This window comes from Bos grunniens, chromosome 7 (genome assembly GCF_055505025.1).
Source record: "Bos grunniens cultivar Pamir isolate PY7600 chromosome 7, Bosgru_T2T1.0, whole genome shotgun sequence".
In the NCBI taxonomy this organism is placed as follows: Eukaryota; Metazoa; Chordata; class Mammalia; order Artiodactyla; family Bovidae; genus Bos; species Bos grunniens.
Window position 1 is genome coordinate 70,921,857 of NC_141171.1, and position 20,634 is coordinate 70,942,490.

Sequence of the window (20,634 nt, forward strand, 5' to 3'; positions counted from 1 at the left end):
TGGCTATTTTCCCAATAAAAAGGACTGTCCTGGAGAGTATCTTTCCAAGAGGAAAACTCTCCATAACTTATATGTAACTGAAATTAATCAACTGCTAAGAGGTTGTGTTAGGAAAGCACTGGGCATTGGTGGAGCCAGGACACCTGAGTGGTGCCCCAGGCTGGCTGGAAGTTTTGGGAAAGGTCCCCATGTCTCTGTGCTGATGAGGTGTAATTATATTTTTCTTGGTTAGTGTTGTTTATTAAGTGCCCAGTAAGTGTTTTGGTATCTCTAGATGAAAGGTACTCAGGAGGATACATATAGTTACTATTAACCAGTCATGTGCTTTCAAGAGTGGGCATATCACACAAGATGATGTTTCAAATGTTGGATTAAGATGACAGAAACTTCACAACATCTGTCCAGACCAGGAGAGTAGTGAAGTTGGGGATTCAGGGAACACTTAAAATAAGGAATGTAAATAAACATCCCTATCAAAATTACCTTGCCATTGCAAGGTAGCCAGATGTGTACATGTGGCTTTTGAAGATAGAGAATGGACGCCATTCTCTTTAACTCCACCACTTGTTCTTTCCATGGGAGGAACAAAAGAGGAACTGGCAGGCCCTGGCCATTCTTTGAGCACAGAGTAGGCACATCCCCTTCTCCATCAAGCCTTCTTGGGTGACTCCAGGTTATACCGATCCATCTTCATTCTCACCGATCCATCTTCATTCTCACCCCAGGGCGCCATATACAGTGAACATATTAGCACTTAGTGGTGTTGAAGTTAACTTTTCATCTTAGTCTTATAAGCTTTGCCAGGAGTGGGGACTGTTTGGGGGCAGCAACACAAGGATTTTTGGAACTGCTCAAGCCCAGGGCCCAAGCAGTTGGCCAGACACACTGTAAACCCTCAATAAACATCAGAGCTGGACTTACGGGATGGGCTGCCTATGGCTCTACCAGTTGGGAAATTTTTTTCATGATGCTTTGGAAACCAGTAGGATCGATTCCAGGTTAGAAGGTGAAGCAAGAATATCCCATCCCTGAAGGGGCATGATGCAGTTGAGTGCCCTCAAAGAGTCCCCTGTGGTCAGACCACAGTGACACTTCCTGAGGTCAGCAAGACACCAACTTTCCTATAAGGGTAAAGGGTCCATTCTGCAAAACCAGAAACGAAATTGCTCCAAGATGGGGTGATTCTTCAACAACAGGGGAAAAATAATGCAGCCCTGATCAACGTGGGAACGGCATAGCCAGTCAACTGAGAAAGTCCAAAATATTATTGCAAAGAAGAATTATATTTTTATTAGTTCACCATCAGAATATAAAAGTAAATAAGTAAACAGAAAACAAATGGAGTCATTTTACAGAAAGTAAATCATTGTAATGGCTTGGCACTTTCTGGTTATATCCACTTGTCATATTCCCTCATGCTGACAAGAAAGAGATTCTTGGCTGCTTTCTCTGCATCTGTCTGCTTCTTTGTGTGGCTATTAAGGAACAACTGGCAATTATGACAATTTTATGTCCTTTGCCATAACTACACTTGTCTTCTCTCTTGAATTGTAAGTTCTTTGTATTTTCCAGACACTAACAATTTCTCCATATCACTCTCCTATGTCTTACAGATAGAAGGCAGTGGGGGCTGCGAGAAAGGCTGAAGCTGAATTTCAATTTCAATCATCTTTTAAAATTCTGAGTTCAGGTATCCAAAGACTAAACTTGCTTAGAGGTGCAGAAAGCCCTGAGTTATCACCACCACTTCAAGGAAGTCTTCGTGGACACGAGAACTAATATCTGCTGTGTAGGACCTTCCCAGTTTGTGTGTTCATGTCTCTTGTGTGTTCACTATCTCTTGTGTTCCCGTTCATCACAAATATATTATGGTGCTGGCATCAGAACATTGTGTTCTTACTGGTTGTCATAAAACTGATGCACTTGCAGCCTCAACTGAAAAGTTGTCAGTATAAATAACACATAAATTCACATTTTGCATAATAAGGCCCATTCCTTATATCAGGTTATGAGTGTATGAAACATATCTTGGCACACAAATGTTAAATAACAGTAATAAATTAATAAATACATAAATTACTTAAATATTTAAATAACATAAAAGTCAGCTGTGACCTGCTAGCTGGAAACACTATAAATAAATTAGCTGATTGTTTCAGTGGGCATTTAGCATGTAAATATAAAAATACAGCAAAGACATCTTTATAATCTTAAAAAAAAGGAAATTGGTAGAAAATATCTTTGGGGAGGTCTGTTCCGTCATGTCTTTTAAAAATTTAGCATAATGTCTTCCACTTTTCCTCTGAGGTTTCATACTGAGGTTAGAACCTGGAAAAGAATGCCGAGCATCTATGTGGATTCAAAATTCAGTAGCCAACCCTTATTTCACACAACACATTATTTAGGCAGTTGGGTTTTGGGGATTCCATGTCAGAAGGGTCCTCCCCTTCCTTATGTGGCCTAAGATTTTGCTGGTACTATACTTGCCAGAGGTTCTCTTGGGAGTTTTCTTAAAAGACCATCTATCTGATCATGTCATTTCCTTGCTTAAAGCCCTTCAGTGGCCCCAGGGGTCACCAGATAAGATTTTAACTCCTGGTAACAGCTTTCAGGCCACCAGTTCTCTGACTTTCAGCTACTTCTCTCTCTTTGCCTTCCCTTCTGGAAGGGCGGGACCTGTGCCTGCTTTCTTTACTGTAGTGTCCCTGTGCCGAGCATTGTGCTTGGAATACCATGGCCATCAAATAAACACCCATTAATGAACAAATGTACGGTTCTATCTCTGGCGACTATGTGTTAGGCACCGCCCCCCGCTTCCTGCCCCGCACCATCCCCACCATTGTCCTGACCGTGGGTACACTGAGTGCACAAGTCTGGGCTGGGCTTTGCTGGCTTGCTCACCTAACTGCAGGACACAGATGCCCATTCACTCCAGAATGAGCTGTAGTAGCGGTCCCGGGCTTGCACGCGGACATTGGCATCCTTGTGGCATGTGACTTTGGCTGAGGTTTGGTCCATGAAGAGTTTCTGCAAGGGAGAGGGAACTTTTTGACAAAGCAATCACAAGGTGGGCTGGGCATATTTTGACAAGTACAGTCTCCCAAAACATCCACACCTTAGTCTCAGGGCACTACTCTGGGAATTCACAGGGCGTATGTAGAACTTGCGCCACCTACTGACAGAAGCTCTCAGCATAGACACGATTTTTCTACCTTGTAAGCCAAAAGCCTGGAGGAAGAAATTGGTCAAGGCTTCATTTTTTCAGCACAGTTGCCTTGCTTGAAGGCCCCATGTGCACTCGCTCTAGTACTAGGCCAGTGGTAGGCTGAGAAAGATTTCCTCTAGCTGTCCCCTGAATATTCTGAAATTCTATAGTCTGATCCTTTTGTCAGAAATATCTTGGTTCAAACCCAGGCATTGCTGTTTATTAGCCATGTGGCCACAGGATAATGTCTTAGTTTCTCTGTGTCTCAGTTCCTTATTTATAAAAGAGAGATAATCATAATAATCATTCCATTATAGAATTTTATAAAAGTTAAAGTAGCAAAGTATTTAATCATGTAGAAAATGCTCTGTAAGTACTACTATCTATTAATACTATATATTAATAATATATTGAGAAGCACATAGCAAGATTTTAAATAAAATCTAGGTAAAATCTACTCCTGAATAGCCCTTCCTTTCCAGAAAAAAATTCTCAGGGAGTTCCTGAATCATCGAATTTCTACCACATATAAACACTATACTGAATAAGGCCTTTATCTAGTGATTTCTAAAACTGGGGTCCAAGGAGTCTTTGGATCTATAAAAGGGCCTCTAGGAACTTGAGATTATGATGCTCAGGCAAGGAAGTTTGAAAGCCAATGTCTGAGACGACGTTCTGTTCAATAAGATAATTTCACAAGCTAGGAATTATCTAACACTTTAGAAGAAACATAGCATGAATGTTCTATCACCCATTATATTCATTCATTAGAAACAATTATTTTAGGCTCCTAGAGCCCAGATTTTCTATATTGAGGCCAATTCTGAGAGCAAAAATTAATGATCATCCATACTGGTGGCAGTAGGGTCTAAGTGCATGGCCTTTGTGTCCTGGAGACTGAGTTTGCGTCCCGGTTCTGCCACTTCCTAACTGGGTGACCTTGGGCATGTCATTCCACCTCTCTGAGCTTCACAGTCTTCACTAGTGAAGTACACATAACACTGCCTGCCTTTCTGGGGTTACTATGAGAATTAAGTGAGATATGCAGGGAAAACCCTCAGCAGAGTTCCAGGCACATAGAAAGTACCAACCAAACATTAGCTGTTACTAGCTCTTGCCTGGAAAATCCCATGGATGGAGGAGCCTGGTAGGCTGCAGTCCATGGGGTCGCTAAGAGTTGGACACGACTGAGTGACTTCACTTTGACTTTCCACTTTCATGCATTGGAGAAGGAAATGGCAACCCACTCCAGTGTTCTTGCCTTGAGAATCCCAGGGACGGGGGAGCCTGGTGGGCTGCCGTCTATGGGGTCGCACAGAGCTGGACAAGACTGAAGCGACTTAGCAGCAGCAGCAGCAGCAGCATTATTGATCTTCTCCTTGATGTGGGCCTACGTAAACCTGACTACAGAACAGATGGTATCTGAACCACACCTTACCTTTTCTCTCTTGTTCTTTCCCTGGACCTGAACACAAAACGTCAGGGAGAAGTAGGAATGAGGGGTGCTCCACGTGTCAGGGTACTCCCAGCTGACCTCCACCTGCCGAGAATTCTTTAATGGTCTCAGTTGCAGGTTCTTGGGTGGGTCTGGTTTGACTGTAGAAGAGAGAGAAACAGTTATTTTCCTAATGGGGCTTTGGGGTAAGGTAGTTTTGGCTTCTGACCCCACTTTCGCTGTTGACCAGCTCTGAGCCTAGGTCCATATAATAGTTACTGAACTTCTCTGATCTGGTTGACAGACATGAGTCACCCCTGCAAGTGATGCTCATGCTGAAGCCTGTGGGAGGCAGTCCTCACCAACCGCTGCTTTGGCTGAACCTAAGAGAGACTCAGAATCCTTCTCATCACTGTGCAGTTATACAGGCCTCGGGGGTGGAACCACCTCTGTATGGTGCTCAGAGGAAAGATCTCAGAGACAACAAGACTTACATCTGGGCTGGCAGTGAAGGACCACCCTCTGTACAATCGTTCCCCTCTGCACCAAACTCAGAAAGGGTGGAGCCTCTTGCTGGGGACTAGATGAGAGAGTCCCACTTAGTGCCCTTTCTTTCGCCTTTCATGGAAGCTGACACAGACTTGTCCTGTGGCAGTTAAGCCAACTTGTCTCTATGCTCAGTGACACATTCATTCAATAAAAAGCCCTTGTTATGTGCCAGCCACTGGACTGTGCACAGAAAGCACATCCCTGAGTGTCAGAAAGACTCTGTCCTCAAATAATATGCCTTCTTCTAGAAGGATGTAGGGAGGAGAGGGAGTTCATAGAATGGGCTTGAAACATCTGGACCCAGCACCTCCGCACACAAAGACAAAAGACTCCTATATGTTCCACAAATACTCTTTCCTCTTTCTTAACACAATGACATCTTATTTCCTTTAGGACTCAGACAATGCCACCTCGTCACAGAGACCTTCCCTGGCCACCTCACGTGAACAAGAGCCCACCCTCTGCTTCCCGCCAAAGGCGACTCCACAAATGCTAGAGCAGGTTCTGTGATTCTGTCACACTTTACGGCACGATGCATGGTCACTGGATAAAGGGTGAAGGATTCTGTCACACTTTACGGCACGATGCATGGTCACTGGATAAAGGGTGAAGGATTCTGTCACACTTTACGGCACGATGCATGGTCACTGGATAAAGGGTGAAGGATTCTGTCACACTTTACGGCACGATGCATGGTCACTGGATAAAGGGTGAAGGATTCTGTCACACTTTATGGCACGATGCATGGTCACTGGATAAAGGGTGAAGGATTCTGTCACACTTTACGGCACGATGCATGGTCACTGGATAAAGGGTGAAGGATTCTGTCACACTTTATGGCACGATACACTTTATGGCACGATGCATGGTCACTGGATAAAGGGTGAAGGATATGGCACGATGCATGGTCACTGGATAAAGGGTGAAGGATTCTGTCACACTTTACGGCACGATGCATGGTCACTGGATAAAGGGTGAAGGATTCTGTCACACTTTACGGCACGATGCATGGTCACTGGATAAAGGGTGAAGGATTCTGTCACACTTTACGGCACGATGCATGGTCACTGGATAAAGGGTGAAGGATTCTGTCACACTTTACGGCACGATGCATGGTCACTGGATAAAGGGTGAAGGATTCTGTCACACTTTACGGCACGATGCATGGTCACTGGATAAAGGGTGAAGGATTCTGTCACACTTTACGGCACGATGCATGGTCACTGGATAAAGGGTGAAGGATTCTGTCACACTTTACGGCACGATGCATGGTCACTGGATAAAGGGTGAAGGATTCTGTCACACTTTACGGCACGATGCATGGTCACTGGATAAAGGGTGAAGGATTCTGTCACACTTTACGGCACGATGCATGGTCACTGGATAAAGGGTGAAGGATTCTGTCACACTTTATGGCACGATGCATGGTCACTGGATAAAGGGTGAAGGATTCTGTCACACTTTATGGCACGATGCATGGTCACTGGATAAAGGGTGAAGGATTCTGTCACACTTTACGGCACGATGCATGGTCACTGGATAAAGGGTGAAGGATTCTGTCACACTTTATGGCACGATGCATGGTCACTGGATAAAGGGTGAAGGATTCTGTCACACTTTATGGCACGATGCATGGTCACTGGATAAAGGGTGAAGGATTCTGTCACACTTTATGGCACGATGCATGGTCACTGGATAAAGGGTGAAGGATATGACAAATGGCCAAATCTCCATCTGCCAATTTATAAAGAAGTCTCTTTCAAATGCTGGAGAAAGACTAGTTGGGAATAATTGCAATTAGGAGGGGAAGCTCTGGTTCTGCATATGAATATTATGCTTGAGGGACTGCTCTTGGATTCATCATGGAAGGTGCTTGGGTAGCAGAACAGAAGCATAACCAGGAGCCTGCTTTTTCTGAGGCAGTCTAGGTCTGAATTGCTAGCTGTGAGATCTGGGGCAAGTTGTTTAACCTAACCAGGACTCAATTTCCTCTTCCTTAAAAGCAGTAATTGTATCTACATTGTAATTATTTTGGGGTAGAGGTGAAGAGTAAGAGATAACGCAGGTATAAACCCTCACTCCGCCGCATGGAGCACTGTGAACATGTGATGAATGGCATCATCCTGATTAAGCAACATACAATCAAGCAGACTCACTGATGTCCCTGATGAAGAAGCTGCTGGTGTAGTTTTCATACTTGAGCTTGTGCACGGCTTCTACCACGACCTCAATAAGCAGGCTCTCCTCGGCGGCTGGGCAGGCGCTGCCCTCCTGACACTCCACTGTGTACTTGTTATACTCCCTGTGCTCCACGCTGACCTTCTCTGCTGAGAGCGACGCTGCTCCGCACGTCACCCCTCGGGGGTCAGAGGAGCTGAAATCAAAGACAAGTTATCCTGTGTCACACGACTGTAGGTGAGTCCCTAGCCATTGTAGCTAGACATCTGTCCAAGGATGCAATTTCTCCAATTGGTTTGATTTCTCTCAAGGGGATAGCAACTGCTCTCCCCATGAGACCAAGTGTAGCTTCAAAAAGTAGTACAAATGATTAGACACAACTCTGCACTTATATGCCTCTGGCCTAAATGAATCTGAAAATTTTTGGATCCAAAGCTCCTGGTTAAATCTCCTTATCAAACATTTTAATTCATTTTCCTGAACAAAAATCAATACATACCTATTCTTAAGAAGATAAAGATAGTGTATAAATGAAATGTATATGCCTCTTTTAACTCTAGTCCCCCTTTTAACCATAATCTCATGCCCTAGATATAAATACAAATACTTTTCCTGGCTTGTTGTATCCCTCCAGACATTATTCTATGAATATTCAAAGCAGTCATTTATCCACATGTATATATACATAAGAACTTTCCAGGTGGTGCTAGTGGTAAAGAACCTGTCTGCCAATGCAGGAGACGTAAGAGATGCAGGTTCAATCCCTGGGTTCAGAAGATCCCCTGGAGAAGGGCATGGCAACCCACTCCAGTATTCTTGCCTGGAGAATCACATGGACAGAGGAGCCTGGTGGGCTACAGTTTATGGGGTTGTAAAGAGTTGGACACGACTGAAGTGACTTAGCACGCACACACGTATATGCATATACATGTGTTTGTCTATATATACATATATCGGTTTTATTTTTATGAAAAAGGATCAAATTATATATATATATATATAAGATATGTATTTTATAAGTTTTAAAATTCTAACATATTATTATATTATATATGTTGTTGTTTAGTTGCTAAGTTGTGCTCGACTCTTTTGTGACCCCATGGACTGTAGCCTGCCAGGCTCCTCTGTCCATGTGATTCTCTGGGCAAGAATACTGGAGTGGGTTGCCATTTCCTTCTCCAGGGAATTTTCCTAACCCAGGGATCAAACCTGCATCTCCTGTTTGGGAAGCAGATTCTTTACCATTGAGCCACCAGGGACACCCATATTTACATACATATGTATGTATATATATAATTCTGCAACCATCTTTCCCCCTTCTGAACATATGGAGTATTCCATGACACACCACATGGATTGGGTTATTCATTTTGAAGACTGCACAATAAGAGGGGGTATAATGTACCTCACTGTTTAATCTTTGCCCTGCAGATTACCAAGAACATCACGATGAACCCTTGCATCTATGTCTCTGTGAACTTGTATAAGCATTTCTTTAGTAAGCACTTTCATTTTAATGATGAAATAGTAAGACTCCAATGGTTTATTCAGTTAAATAGTGGCCAGGCCAGGGTGATCACGTAGGGTTTGTTCTGTTAGCCTGTTTTGTTTGGGAACTTAGATGAGAGGGAAGGAAGTCACATAGAGGGCTAACGTAGGTTCCGTACCAAGGGAAGTGGTTTCTTGGGGTAAGTTCAAGTGCATTGGACAAACAGTGAACTTCAGATTAGTAGTGCCAGCAGAAGAAAAAGGAGTTGAAGTGGCCCTGGGAAAATTTTTAGAAGCTTCACAGAGCTTTTGGAGTTGGTCTTAGGGCTTACAAGATACATGCCCTAGGGCTCTTGTTTCTATTTTTGACTCAAGGTGCAATTTTGACAAGTCCTTCATAGCTTTGATTTCTCCTTTTATTCTCTCCCTGTGGTGCTATGAGCCTTAATGAAGCATTGCCAGGCAATTTGGTTGTATGGGTTCATACATAGCAGAGGCTATTCCAAGCCCCAATAATATCCTGTTCTAATGCTTACATTTATTCAGGCAACTAGCATAAACCTTCATGTTCTTTCCCTAATTTAGGCAAGGGTGTGTATATGCGGAGGGGGGGATTAAAAACATAGGATTGCTTTTATTTTCTGCCTTCTCATTAACCGATAGGGTATTGCTAGGTTGCCCTTATTTTCTTAATGAGAAAGTTCAAGAAAAATGCTGAGAAACCCCAGCGGTTTCACTTACCCTCTGCTGCTTTTGACACTGAATTTCAAATCAGTACTGATTGCTGTCAGCCACCAGCAGGTGAAGTGTCCAGAATAATCCTTTGCCTCACATTTTAAAAAACTCTTAGCTTTGGGTTCTGGATTTGAAAAGAACAAAAATTCAATATTCAGGGATTTTCTTTCTTTTAAAATTGCAGATTTGTATTGCCATAAATTACAGACCACTGTATGGTATAAGAGTGAAGATTTTCCATTTATGTCCTAGGAAAATGCTGCTGTTCCCCTGGCAGGCAGTTCAGTGAGGACTGGGAAGGTCCCAAGAGGAAGTTGATTCTGTAGATTATACTACACACCTAACATATCAGAGGGAGGTATTAATTTCTTTCAAGGCTATCAGCCCAGAGTTGAGTTACGCACACTGCACGTTAACTTCCATTAGTCATCCAATCATATTACTGCTATTTGAAAAGAACCTCAGGAAAAGCATCTAGATGCCCTCTGAAACTCTCTCAACAGGAGATTTTGGTGGTTGATAATCCAAAGTGTCCAGCAAAGGAAAAACAAAGCAAAGGAAAATATAGGTTTTCGGTGGTTTCAGTAAGGGACTTGGTATGACTTCATTAACCACATTAAGCCTGTCTTGCCTTTTAAATTCTAAATTTTTTTTTTAATCTCTTATGGATCCAAAGAGAAAACTGACACCATCGAAGGGGATGGGATTACCTTTCTGATCCTTTAAAATATCAGTGGACCAAATTCCATCTTCCTTTTTGTGCAGCAGGAGGAGTGAACGACTCAGAGCCTCGCCTCCTTTGTGACAGGTGTACTGCCCAGCATCTCCAAACTCTTTGACTTGGATGGTCAAGGTTTTGCCAGAGCCCAAGACCTCACTGCTCTGGTCTGAGGTCCAGGTGATGCCGTCTTCTTCAGGAGTGTCACACGTGAGGACCACTGTTTCTCCAGGAGCATCAGGATACCAATCCAATTCTACAACATAAACTGGAGAGCACAGGGATTGGAGAACTGGACTGTGTTTTTTGTATCACCTGGGCATCTGAATGGCTGAAGCACAACCTTGCTAATAACAGCAAATGCTTGCTGAAGATGACCTCAGGTTACCAGGCTTCACTTGGGTTCAAAATTGTGGAAGAGAGAAGCTGAGTGTAATAGCTGCCACTGACTGATTGTCAGGCTGCCATTAATAGTTAACTTCTGATTAGCTGGCAGATGAGGAAGACCTTGATATACCAAAAATTACAAACAGCACAATACTCTTTCTCAAAGTCTTGGTGGACATAGGAAACTTCCAGCACAATTCACGTTCATAGAGAATAAATGCTGAAAAAGACTGATGAGGACTGAGATCCTGTCCCCACTAGCTGGCTGGGGAATTTTGAGAAAGATACTTAATCACCATGAGCCTCAGTTTCCTTGTCTGTAAAATGACAATAATAATAGTATCTGCCTTGTCGGTTTGGCTGTGAGGATTAAATGAAAAAAGCATGTAAAACACTTAGCACAGAATCTGTCACTCAGAATTAGTTGTTATTGTTATTCACAGACCAAAGGTTAGACAACTGTGCCAGAAACTGCTTTCCAATTTTCCACAGGGATTGAAGGATTTATTTCCTACTGCATGAAACTCACCAATGGAGATTTTCATTCCCTCTGTGTTTTTAAAAGCGACTTTACACTCTTACGAGGCAGTTCAGTAGATCTCAGTCTTCCCGTTTTATAGAGAAGGGTACTGAGGCCCATGAGGTTAAGCAAGGTTGCATCAAGTTAGAACCGCAAGAGTTATATCTCAGGCCTTTGCCCTGAACCTCTAATACCAGCATCTAAACTGGCACTTGAGGAATGGCCTAATATCTCATTTTGAAGAGTATTTCATATCAAACCTTCATTCATTCATGCATCAATTATTAATTAAATAGAACTGTTTAATGCAGTGGTTCTCAGTGCATGATCATCCAACCACTATCAGCAGCATAGTAGTTGGGCTCTGTTAGAACTACAAGTTCTCAGTTACTGAATCAAGAACTTTGAGCTGGGTCCAGTGACCTATTTGTAATCTCTGCAGATGATTCTGAAACCCACTCTAGAGAGCCATGGTAGTTAAAAGCCCGGATATTGGAGTCAACACAGGTCTGGGTTAGGACTCAGCTCTATCTTTTACACTGTGGCCTTGGGCAAAGCACTCAATTACTCTAAGCTTCGAGTGTCATCATCTTTAAAATAAGCAACATATTAGAACTTGTTTCAGAAGGTGGAGATGTGGTTTACAAGAGCTAATTCATCTAAGAGCTTGACCCAGTGTCCTTAAATGCTCTGTCACTGCTGGCTCTTGTGATTGGCATCCCAATGTGAATCGTTATGGAATATAAAGTTCCCACTTGACATCAAAGGGATTTATAATTACTGATGGGTAACACAGACCTGATGTAAAAGTACCTGGGGCCCAGCTCTGAAAATGGTCAGCTGTGCCGATATAAAACTACACGGCACCTTCGACTTTCTCTGTCACACTGGTGACCGACCAGCAGGGCTATTTTCCTGTCACAATTAAGACTCAGAAGACAAAGACACCTGTCCAAGGGCAGGGGAAACAGCTGCATGAGGAGATGTGTCTAGAACCTAGCGCCCGGCGCATCTCGTCTCATTGCCAGAGTCGCATGCCCTCTCATTGTTTCTCACTTTGACTTTCTGGAATTTCTGTGGTTTACCAAATCAGAAGTAACTCAGGGCAGGCTATGCAAGGGCCATACCTCCTGAGCTCGCTCAAAATCCCAGAGCTGGAAGGGTTTGGAACAGTCATCTGGCTCAGACCTTTCTCTTTATTCAGGGGAGGGTCTAAAACTCTCAGACTCTCCTGAGGCAGAGTAGGGGTGGTTGGATCCTTGTCTTCCGTAAATTCTTAAGAACAGAGGAAGAGCCCCAGATTTCTTTCAGGGACCCACTGTACTGTGTTCTCCTCGCTACTGAAAGATGGTTTCTCATGATCAGCTGCAATGTCTTCACTGTAAATGCATGCCTATTTCCTCTTGCTCAGCTGTCTGAGGACAGAGGAAACAATTGCTTCATGTCCTTCTGGTAAAGCCTTCTTCAAATATTTCAGTGCATAAGCATTGAAGTGAGACAGAATTGGGGTCAAGTTCCTGTTCCACCCTTACTGGGTGAAATTTGGTAAGTTACTTAATCTCTATAGCCTCTACTTTTAACATCGGTAAAATGGGGTATAAACACTTCCTATCTCTTATGGTTGTTGTGAGAATTAAATGAGATGCTGTTCTCAATAAACATTATTATTATACAATTAAAGATAGTAATTGTCTATGTTATTACATTGACATCACGGAGAAATATCTGAGGGCTTTTCAGGAACAGCTAACAATCTGTTAATACACATTTGTTGTGTGTGAGATACTAGAAGGATAGAGGGAATCCCTTATTATAATAATAAGTATCTATTATTCTACTTATAATTTTTATTGATCACTGGGATAATAAATAGATGGCCTTGAATCACCAGACACATTATTTTAAACAACCAAAACAATAATACTAGCTAACATTCACTGTCACTTCGTCATCTGTTGAGTTGTCTTCTGTATTCACTAGTATATTTAATAATCTTTGTAGTAGATATCACTTCGTAAACTTCAGTTTACTTGAGGGAACTCAGGCTCAGAGGTGACCCAGCTCAAGGTCACATAACTAATAAATGGCAGAATCAGCTCTGAACGGAAGTCAATGTGGGTCTAAAATCCTGTGCTTTCCCCAAAGTGCTTGGTCAGAGGTAAGTCATCTCAGTGCCAGCTGAGGGGCTGATATTGCATGGTGGGGGGGAAGACATAGTTCTTATACTTTTCAAATCCCTCACTTTGGAATCTTAATCATAACATACAGCTGATTTTTAGTAATACTGGTAAAGTCTGTATCTCTTTTCCTACCATAGTCCACCAAAAGCTCCTTCTCTGACATTTAATGTGAGAGCCAAACAGTCAAGCCATACAATACAGATATCCTCAAAGGTGGAACAAGGACAGAGGGCCGCCGTTATCCCAGAGTGAAGTCCCAGTGCCTGCCCATTTCAGTCTAATTTCTCAACAGGACTGCCTGACAGTCCTGGCTTAGGCCCTGGGACCTTCGAAGAGAATCAGGAAAGGCTGGTTACCATTTTTCTCCAGTTCCCACATGGCCACGATGGGAGATGCCAGCAAAACCAGGGAAAACCAGGAAACGACCAACTGCTGAGGGTGCATCTGCATGAGGGGCAGAAACAGAGGAGGAGAAGGAAGAAAAGAAAAAAGAAGAGGGATAGGAGAAGAGAAAATGTCAGTAGTTACACAGTCACATTTGCAAGCCATATTCACATTCTATGTATTCCATTTGTCTTTAATCTTTTCTTCCGCTTCCTTCTCTGTGCTGTTAGGTTAATTTGCAGTGAATTCCAGGAGCCCTCTGCCAGTCTCTGGGTAAGAGCATCTCCAAACAGAGAACCACAGATGATCTGGAGCTGAAAGAGACCTAAGGCCAGCCATCTGATACAACCCTCTTATTTTTAAGATGAGAAACCTAAGGGTCAGAGAAGGAGCGTGACTTGTCTGGATTGACATTCAGTCATTATTTACTCCCTAAGTAGAGGGTACTGAGCTAGAACAGCTGAAACTGAAAAGGATTTTTACCTGGATCCTGACTTCCAGGAGCAAATAGTTTCATTCAACAAGTATTTCTTAAGTCACTTTGTTAAATGCCTATCCTCTGGTTGGGGAAATAAGCTATATATCCACATTATTGTAGCACAAGGCAGAATGTGCAGTGACACTCCGGACTGTAGGATTTACGTTGTGGGGTGGGGGAGTCAGATTTGAAGTGATCTTTCAAGTTCTGGCAATGAGTTCAGTCCTTGTTAAAGAAGTCTCCTTTCTCTCCTGTTTAGGCTGTAATTGTTCCAAACACAAAGATTATTTCCTCCCATGTAAGGTATCCAGTGGTTCTCAAACTTGAGTGTATGTCAGAATAACCTGGAATCCTTGCTAAAGCACAGACTGGTGACCCCACCCCCTACCCTGACCCTAAAATAACTAATTCAGCAGTCTGGGTATGGGAATCTACATTCCTTCAAGCTTCCAGGGGAGGCTGATATTGCTGGTCTGAGGACTACTCTTCAAGGTCCATTGATTTAATATATGTCCAGGGTCCAGAGCCCCTGAAAATCAAGATGTTCCTTGGGAGAAGACCATAAAATACTGAATATCTACCACAGAGTAATTAAGTGTATACTTTTGTGCTAAATCAGCCATATTATAGTGAATTCACCATGTTACAGTGAAACTCAGTCAAGATTAGTATTCAGGGTTTATGAAAATTTTCAGACTGAAAATTAGATGGAGATTGTTATTTATTTTCAATCTGACACACCTCTATCCATCTTGGCTCTCCAATGTTCTGTAGGAATATAGTTTCAAAAACCACTGGTCTATATGAAGACCAGACTCAAAAAGTTTTTGGCAAAATACCTTAAAAATAAGCACCCCTTGGTCAGGGTGACTAAATATTGACAAATCATGGCTGTCAGAATGATGCTAATCCTAGGGGCACTTTGCCACCTACTTTATTCCCTTATATTATAAAGGTTATGAGTGGCAGAGTCAGGACTAGAAGTCAGCCCTTCCCAAGCACCATCAGCACTCTTGTCAGGGTCACAGACAAGACTTTAGTTTAGTTTAGTTCAAGTTGTGACTGTAGCGAAATTCTAGTTGCCACAGAGGACCAGTTATTACATTTGTAGGCATGGAGTCCAGCAGCATGGGCTTGAATTCTGGTTTGAGCACTCACTAGTTGCTTTATATTGGCCAAATTACTCTCTGAGCCTCAGTTTCCTCATCTCTAAAATGGGTATAAGACCCATTTCTAAGCATTGTTGAGGGAATGCAATGAGATGACATATTATAGAAGCCAAACCAAACATATTAGCTTGTACCCAGAAGAAGAAATAAAGTAAGAGTTTAATTTCTCTCTTGTGCATGATGGACAAATTAAAAAGTCCTGCCTGTATATATATACACTACTGTGTATAAAACAGATAACTAATGAGAACCTACTGTATAGCACAGGGAACTCTGCTTGTGCTCTGTGGTGACCTAAATGGGAAGGAAATCCAAAAAGAGGAGATATATGTATACATATGGCTGATTCACTTTGCTGTACAGCAGAAACTGACACAGCAGTGTAAAGCAACAGTGCTCCAACAATAAAATAAAATAAAAATGAAAAAAAAGTCATGCCTGGCTATAGGGAAATGCCCAGAGGCACTGCAATTATACAGGCCTATAAAACCCAGATGTCAGCACTCTGGGAATGAAAAAACAGAGATTCCTGGCACCTTCTGGTGAGTCCTTTATGCTCTCTTAACACTGGGGTTTTCCCTTTAGCTAGGTGCCCAGCACTTCCTCTCCGGGCCTCAGATGCATCTGAGAATATCAGGTGAACCATACTTCACAGTCAAGAGGGCCTTGGTGATGGTTCTAAGAAGCAACTCCCATTTTTGTATCATCTACATTTTAAACCACAGGACAGTGGCAGAAGGTGGAGATGGTGCTGGGCTACTCTCTTAATCAAATGCAGGGGAAACCACAAAGAGGCTGCCTGCAGTTACCCTGTTGTTCTCTTGATCATCTGATACCATGGGCTTGAATTCTGGTTCCACAACTCACTAGTCATATGATATGGGCCAAATTACTCTCTAAGCCTCATTTTCCTCAGCCGTAAAATGGATGTAATACCCATCTCAAAGGGTTGTTGGGCTGTATCCCACAGACCACATTTTCTCAACATGCTCAATTTGAGAGTTTTAAGGATTAAATGTTGGAAAATGCAATTTCACAGGTTTTCTAAACTCTTGAAACCTTTATATGATGGATGTCAGATCCCTAGATACTGTAGTGTGTTAAGGCTCCCTAACTCTGGTGTTAACATGGGCATGCCAGTGACGTTTGGCTGAGTGTCTCTCTTTCAAGTTTTATTTCGTTCATTACTTTTTAATCAGAAAAGAGAATTATCATTTAAAGATAAAAAGACATAGTCACAGAAGGCATGTGTAGCAAATGCAAATGGTCCTAGTTTTAGACATAGGCAGCTCTGTGTTGGCATCCCAGCTCTGCCGCTTTTTAGGTGTATGACTCTGGTCAAGTCACTTGCTCTCTTTGAGGCTCACACTCCTAATCTGTAAAATGGTCACCCTGTTGTGATAAAATGATAATGAAATAATTCACATAAAGTATTCAGCACAGTGCCCTGATGAAGGCAGGACTCCCGGCGGTTTCCTCTCAGAGCTCCATTCCTCCTTTGACAGCACCTACTTAAGACAACTGCAATCATATTGCTGCTTCTTTCACGTTTGTTTCCCCTACAACACTGAGCTCTCTGATGGCAGCAGCCACATCTGTCTTATTCTATACTTTGTCCCCAGAGTCTAGCAGAGAGAATCTATCTTAGAGGGATTTCATTATTAGAAGAATGGATGAATGGACAGAAACCATAACATCTCAGACCCCAATAAAATGAAGTCTAAGAGGCTGCCCAAATTCTTTCTAATACCTTGAAATTCCTCATTTGAAAACAAAGTGGGCCATCAGCTCAGGTTTAGTAATCTCTTTTTTAAAATGATATTTTAAACTAATGATTATTTTTTTAACCTGAAAATTATTGTGCATGATTAACCTGGGCAACCATCAGATACCAGTATAGTAGAGATGATCATTTTTCCCTCTTCTTACAGATTTTAAAACTTCACAAAGTAATTTTAAACATTGGAGTTGCTTTCCATTGTTTAAGTGATTAGTTAATCCAAAAGATCTAGATAACCCAACTATTAATCTAGTTGATTGTCACAAACCCACCACAAATATGGGACTAACTATGCTAACAATATACAGTTATGAGGTCTAAGCATGAATTCAATTATTTCTTGAATTTATTATTACTTATTGAATGAAAGGCTTTTAGTAAGTTTACAATAACAAGGGAAGCACCACTCACTTTAGTTCTATACAATCCTTTAACTGATGAATGTTAATATTGAAGAAAACATTTTTATACACATACTACTTTAAAATAAGACAAACCTTTCTAAAAAATATGCTTTCCTTCATAGACCTTAGTAAATAATTATTATTAGTTGACTTTTAAAATGAATATTTTATACCCCTGGACAGCCTGTGGCCTGTGGAAGGGGCGACAGGGGCAGGGAAATGCTTACCTTGCTTCTGCTCCTGCTGCAGAGTTCGCTGGGTCTGAAACAGTTGTTTCTGCTTCTGATGCTGCTGTTGCTACTCTTGGAGCTTATATACCCTACTCCTAACAAGCTTTCTGATGGAAACTTAAACTAGAAACTGACTTGTTCCAAATTGCAACACTGAAAACGACTCTCACAACCTTCTGGGGAATTTCAAGCAGTTCCTTTTTTTCTCTCTCTATGTGTATCAATAGCTCAGAGGGAACACAGGCATCAAAATCCCAGGTAGTGAACTAAGAGGAAATGACTTTCGGGTGGAGAAAAAGGAAGGAGATGGGATGCTCACTTCTTTGAGTTGACATCATGGCCGAAGAGATCAGAGGCAGTAAGAGGCAACCTCCCTGGACTCCGCAGACAAGAGAAGAAGGAAGAACAAGGAGACGTCGAGCCGGAGGATGAGTTCAGGTCAGGATCCAGCAATTGTATGCTGGAGGGTTGGAAAGCAAAATCTACGGTCCTCCTGAAGTCAAAGAGGATGAGATGAGGGCAAAGGTTTAGTATGTCCTGAACGCCCTTCCCCATATTACGCCTTTAACGTGTGGATTTCAGAAACATACTCTTACTACCCATTGTGTCCCTGCCAACCCTCCAACACACTGTGCACACTCATCAAGACACAGCCCTGGGAAGATGATAAACATGTATATTACTACTAACACTCAAAATATGTAGGAATACTGTCTACGCTCACAGGTACTTACTGATAGACGGATGTGAGCAGAAAGTGAAATATCCACAGGCATGTATACAACCAATGCCACACTCAAGGTACACTTCTTTGGGCACCCAGACTTCACACTCATTTTCACACAAATCTATGACCCTAGGAGCTCTACACAGATGCACAGAGGTAGCAGAACTATCTGAAGATTTCCAGCAGAGTTTAAGAGAGGTGCAAAGGTGTACATCTGTTTTAGACACCCCGATTCCCATCTGCGCACGAACAGAAACATTAAAAACACCTACACCAAATACTACAGGGAGCAAGTGCAGGCCGTGCTCAAATACGTACATCGCCGACAGAGGGCGCTGCTGCGAAACGGTCCCCGCGCAGCGCCCGGGGTCCGCGCGTGCTGTACTGACTTCTCCATCCAAGCCTCAGGTCCCAGCCGCGAGGGAAGTTCCTGGGGCCGGCCGGGTTTAAGGTGGGTGCAGATTTCCACACTAAGTTTCCTCGCAGTCTCAGTCAGGGAAAACGGGGAACCCGGGCGAGAGCGGCGGAGCTTCCCAGCCGCACTTCCTCCCTCCCGCCGCTGTCCCGACCGCGGGAGGGCGGGGGCGCTTAGCAGGCAGTCCCACTGGTTATCCAGCCCTGTGCTCTGACTTGGGCGGAGATGGTACCTCCAGCTCAGAGGGGCATCTCCGGGGTCCTCTGCCCTCCAGGCTTGAAGGTGAACGGAGTTCTCAGGTTAAACAACAAAGCACAACGTCGTATGTTTGAGATATATGGTTATGTGAACAAAGTAGTTCACATAAGGTTCTATTGTATGTTGGTGATATGATACTGTGTGTGTGTGTGCGCGCGCAGGTGTGTGCATGCGCTTTTTACAGTGGGCATCCCTTGAGGAGTATAGCTAGGCAGTGATGGGGCCTTTTCACAGTTTGACTTTTTTGTTGTTTTTATATAATATACACATATATTAAATATGTATTAAAATATGTACCAGGTCGAGGAGTCCTTCCTGTAAAAAGACATATATTTCCCCCAGCAAGTCATCAGTGGCTACTGAACAGAAAATTGAAAATGAATTTAACATGACTTTTACTAATTCATTTACAATGGCTGCACCAAAACAGATGAGACCTTTTGTGACCCTTTGTAAATATATACATACATAAAATAAGACAAAACATTTTAAAATGTTCATAAAATCTTCTTCAAAATTAAAAAAAATTGATCTGAAGCATAAAATCTAAGTTAAAATAGTGTGCTTGTTATGCAAAAAATAAAAGCTTCAAGGTAAGCCTTTCCCATCACCACCCTCTTTTCCACTCAGATTGCAGCTTCAGGGCAAGTCTTATATGGAAAGTGTGGGGCCACTACTGTTCACCTATGCCAAGGGCAAATACTATGTGTTTAAGAACATAGGCTCTGAAAGTAGAGACCTGGATTCCAACACCTGCTCTGCAAATTATTAACGTCTCTAAGCCTCAGTTCACACATCTATAAAATGGGATTAATAATAGTACCTGGTCTTAGGTTTGTTGTGAAGATTAAATGAAATATGATGTAATGCATTTAGTACAGTATCCGGCTAAGTGCTTAATAAATGGCTGCTTTTACTCATTTATTCATTTTGTCCTGCTTATCCCAGGAAGACTCTTGTTAGCTCAAATGGGGACATTGAAGACGGCAAGAGGAATGAAAGAAGTCGGGGAATCAATGTGAGGAGCCAAGAAGAGGGCTCCTCATTGTCCTCATGCCATTAAACCACATCACTACAGTTGGGCCATTAATTTGGCTCTGACCATTCAGGTAGCCAAGATGAGAAAGAAGAACCTGTACTTGTCCGACCTCTGCCCAGAGGACTGACTACCTGTTTTGACGAGGCCGCTTCACCCACTGAGGAAAGTAGTTCTCATATGTTATCGACAGATAAGAAAAAAAATTCAGGTTTTGGGGCCCAACCCTCAGAGCTTATGACTCACGAGATCTGGAGTGGGGCTCAGGAATTTCCTTTTTAACAAGTTTGCCGGTGTTTCTGATGTGGGGACTGTTGCCCACATGTGATACATGCTACACAGCCCCTGTGCTCTACCT

General features: G+C 42.6%; 1 protein-coding gene across 2 annotated transcripts; it reads right to left on the bottom strand.

Moving 5' to 3' along the window:
• Positions 1–1,264: 1,264 nt before the first annotated feature.
• Positions 1,265–17,923, bottom strand: IL12B (interleukin 12B). Of its 2 annotated transcripts, XM_086412691.1 has the most exons (8): positions 17,838–17,923; positions 13,752–13,839; positions 10,301–10,576; positions 9,597–9,714; positions 7,346–7,563; positions 4,644–4,801; positions 2,902–3,027; positions 1,265–2,328 (listed from the first exon to the last, which is right to left on the bottom strand). In XM_086412691.1, exons 2-7 carry the CDS (start codon positions 13,837–13,839, stop codon positions 2,902–2,904), a joined length of 984 nt encoding a protein of 327 aa, XP_086268817.1. In that variant the 5' UTR covers positions 17,838–17,923; the 3' UTR covers positions 1,265–2,328. The 2 variants fall into 2 exon arrangements, with proteins under 2 accessions (XP_086268817.1, XP_086268816.1); XM_086412690.1 differs by lacking the exon at positions 17,838–17,923 and having other exon boundaries at positions 13,752–14,067.
• Positions 17,924–20,634: the final 2,711 nt, after the last annotated feature.